The 2,667-nt window shown below is 48.3% G+C and overlaps 1 protein-coding gene across 1 annotated transcript; it reads left to right on the top strand.

Annotated features, from left to right (window-relative positions):
- The first annotated feature begins 742 nt into the window (after nt 1-742).
- Nucleotides 743-1,684, top strand: LOC123607552 (olfactory receptor 2Z1). The gene has a single exon (XM_045497052.1). The coding sequence runs from the start codon at nt 743-745 to the stop codon at nt 1,682-1,684; it is 942 nt and encodes a 313-aa protein (XP_045353008.1).
- Nucleotides 1,685-2,667: the final 983 nt, after the last annotated feature.

Below are 2,667 nucleotides of genomic sequence, written 5' to 3'. Positions count from 1 at the left end.
TGATATTAGACACAACCTTCTAGGCCTGGTACCTTACTTGAAATTGAGTCAGACTGTCCACAGGTCACTACTCTTCACCCAATGCAACAAAATCACCAATAAGAGCTGAGCTGACTGACAACTCCTCTCCCCACCCAACTCCAGGCTGTTTGATTCCCCAACCTGCTGTCACCCACAGCCACCCTCTGTGGCTCAAGCCCTCTGGAGATTCATACCCTCAGTTTGACCCAGTATAGACTCATCATTGATTTCTCTTTACCCCATATTCTCATCCAGGCTCTTGGACCTAGACCTTTCTCTCTTTTCTTCGTTGGTTTATTGCTTTGGCTCCATCACCCTCCATTTCACCACCCAGCCTTTTTGGAATCTCACCTCTGCTTTGGCCCCAGGACCATTGGAAGGAGAGGTATTGAAACATTCTACTGGAGCTGAGTTACCGTCTTTGACTTGGACTTCAATGTTTGGACCTCAAGAATCAGTGTATCACTCTTTACTAGGGTGTGGCCAAGTATCTTGTTCGGAGATGCAAGTTGTTGTTGTCCCATCCCATGCCTGTGACAGACGTCATTCACTGATTATGGCATTTCCAACTGCTGATTCTAGCTGTGACCTTGTAATACTTCTCCAGGCAGCCACTACCAAGTGGAGGCGGTTGGCACGTGGGTAGAAACTTATTTGCCATCCCCACCCAGGCATCTTGCCATTGGTATCCTTCCTACGGCAAAAGTACGTTGTGTGAAACATGGGGGATGCGAATCAGTCAGTGACCTCTGACTTCATTCTAGTGGGCCTCTTCAGTCACTCAGGTTCACGTCAGCTACTCTTCTCCCTGGTGGCTGCCACGTTTACCGTGGGCCTCCTGGGCAATACCACTCTGCTCTTCCTGATCCGCATGGACTCCCGGCTCCACACACCCATGTACTTTCTTCTCAGTCAGCTCTCTGTGTTTGATGTTGGCTTTCCCCTGGTCACCATCCCCAAGATGGCATCCCACTTCCTGCAGGGAGAAGGTTCCATCTCCTTTGAGGGTTGTGCAGCTCAAATATTCTTCCTGACCCTGTTGGGTGTGGCTGAGGGCATCCTGTTGGCCCTCATGTCCTATGACCGTTATGTTGCTGTGTGTCACCCTCTACAGTATCCTGTGCTCATGAGGCGTCAGGTGTGCCTGCTCATGGTGGGTTCCTCCTGGCTGGCAGGTGTGCTCAATGCCTCCATCCAGACCTCCATCACTCTGCACTTCCCCTACTGTGCCTCCCGCATCCTGGACCACTTCTTCTGCGAGGTGCCAGCCCTGCTGAAGCTCTCCTGTGCAGACACCTCGGCCTACGAGTTGGCGCTGTCCACCTCTGGGGTGCTGATCCTTGTCCTTCCCCTTTCCCTCATTGCCATCTCCTATGGCCACGTGTTGGGCGCTGTTATACGCATGCGGTCTGAGGAGGCCAGAAACAAGGCCTTCACCACCTGCTCCTCGCACATCACGGTAGTGGGACTCTTTTATGGTGCTGCTGTGTTCATGTACATGGTGCCGGGTGCCTACCACAGCCCACACCAGGACAACGTGGTCTCCCTATTCTACAGCCTTGTCACTCCCACACTCAACCCCCTTATCTACAGTCTGAGAAATCGGGAGGTGCGGATGGCTTTGGTCAAAATGCTCAGCAGAGCTGGGCTCAGGCCAAAGTGATGACCACCCAGGGGGTTGCTGGTGTGATCCCAGCGGTTCTTCATTCCCCCGCTCCCATTTCCCCAAAGCACCAAGTTGTGGTCCAGCTGCCAGGGCCTTATAGTCAAGGCTAAGGGCCTGTCCAGCTTCTTCCCATCCTATGACTTGTTGGGTTCATGTTTTCTTCCATGGACTTGTGGAAAGCAAAGGTAGCTGTCCCAATCACTTGTAGTAGATTCTGCCTCTATTCTTTAGCACTATTTACATGAGTGGAGGGCCCTGCTTTGTAAGGTTGAGATCTCCCTGTTGATAATTATATTAGTACTAATGAGCACTTGTCGACCATTTTACCTGCAAAATGAATGTTATTCTGTCCTTAACAATGGCTTTTGAGATGTAGGAATTTCGTGATGTTTATGTGTAAGAGAAACAAGACTCAAGAGGGAAAATAACTTACAGGTGGTCACACTTCCAGAAAGTGGTAGAGCTGTGACTTGAACCCATGGTTCTCTGAGGCCAAAGACAGCCCCCAAGACCCTGTGTGACTATATGAAGCAGTGACCTCCTCATTTTTATAGGTTTAGTGTGTGTGTATGTGTGCTGGGATGGTGGTTGGGCCAGAGAATATATGGAAGACCACCAGATTCTTGAAAATATGAGTTGCTCCTTTGAATGGTAAGGGGTGTGTGTGCGAAATTTAACAGTATTTATAAAATGTTTGTTAACTTTGAGTCTTATGAAGATGCCCGCTCTTGACCAGGGTCTGGTTATTTTGTCAACAAACACTTAATATTTTTTTGGGGGAAAGGTGCTTATTTTAATTTCTTGTGGATAAATATCCAGCTGTTAGGCAATAGTCAACTTAAAAAAATAGTTTAACAGCTTTATTGAGGTAAAATTGACCTACAACAAGGTGGTTACATATTTAAAGTGTAAACTCTGATGAGTTTTGACTTATGTATATGTGTGTACAACAATTACCACTATGGAGGCAGTGAAAGTAC

The sequence above is a fragment of the Leopardus geoffroyi genome, chromosome A2 (assembly GCF_018350155.1).
Source record: "Leopardus geoffroyi isolate Oge1 chromosome A2, O.geoffroyi_Oge1_pat1.0, whole genome shotgun sequence".
NCBI classification, from domain to species: Eukaryota; Metazoa; Chordata; class Mammalia; order Carnivora; family Felidae; genus Leopardus; species Leopardus geoffroyi.
Note: the sequence above shows the minus strand (reverse complement) of the source record. Positions and strands in the feature narration are given on the sequence as shown.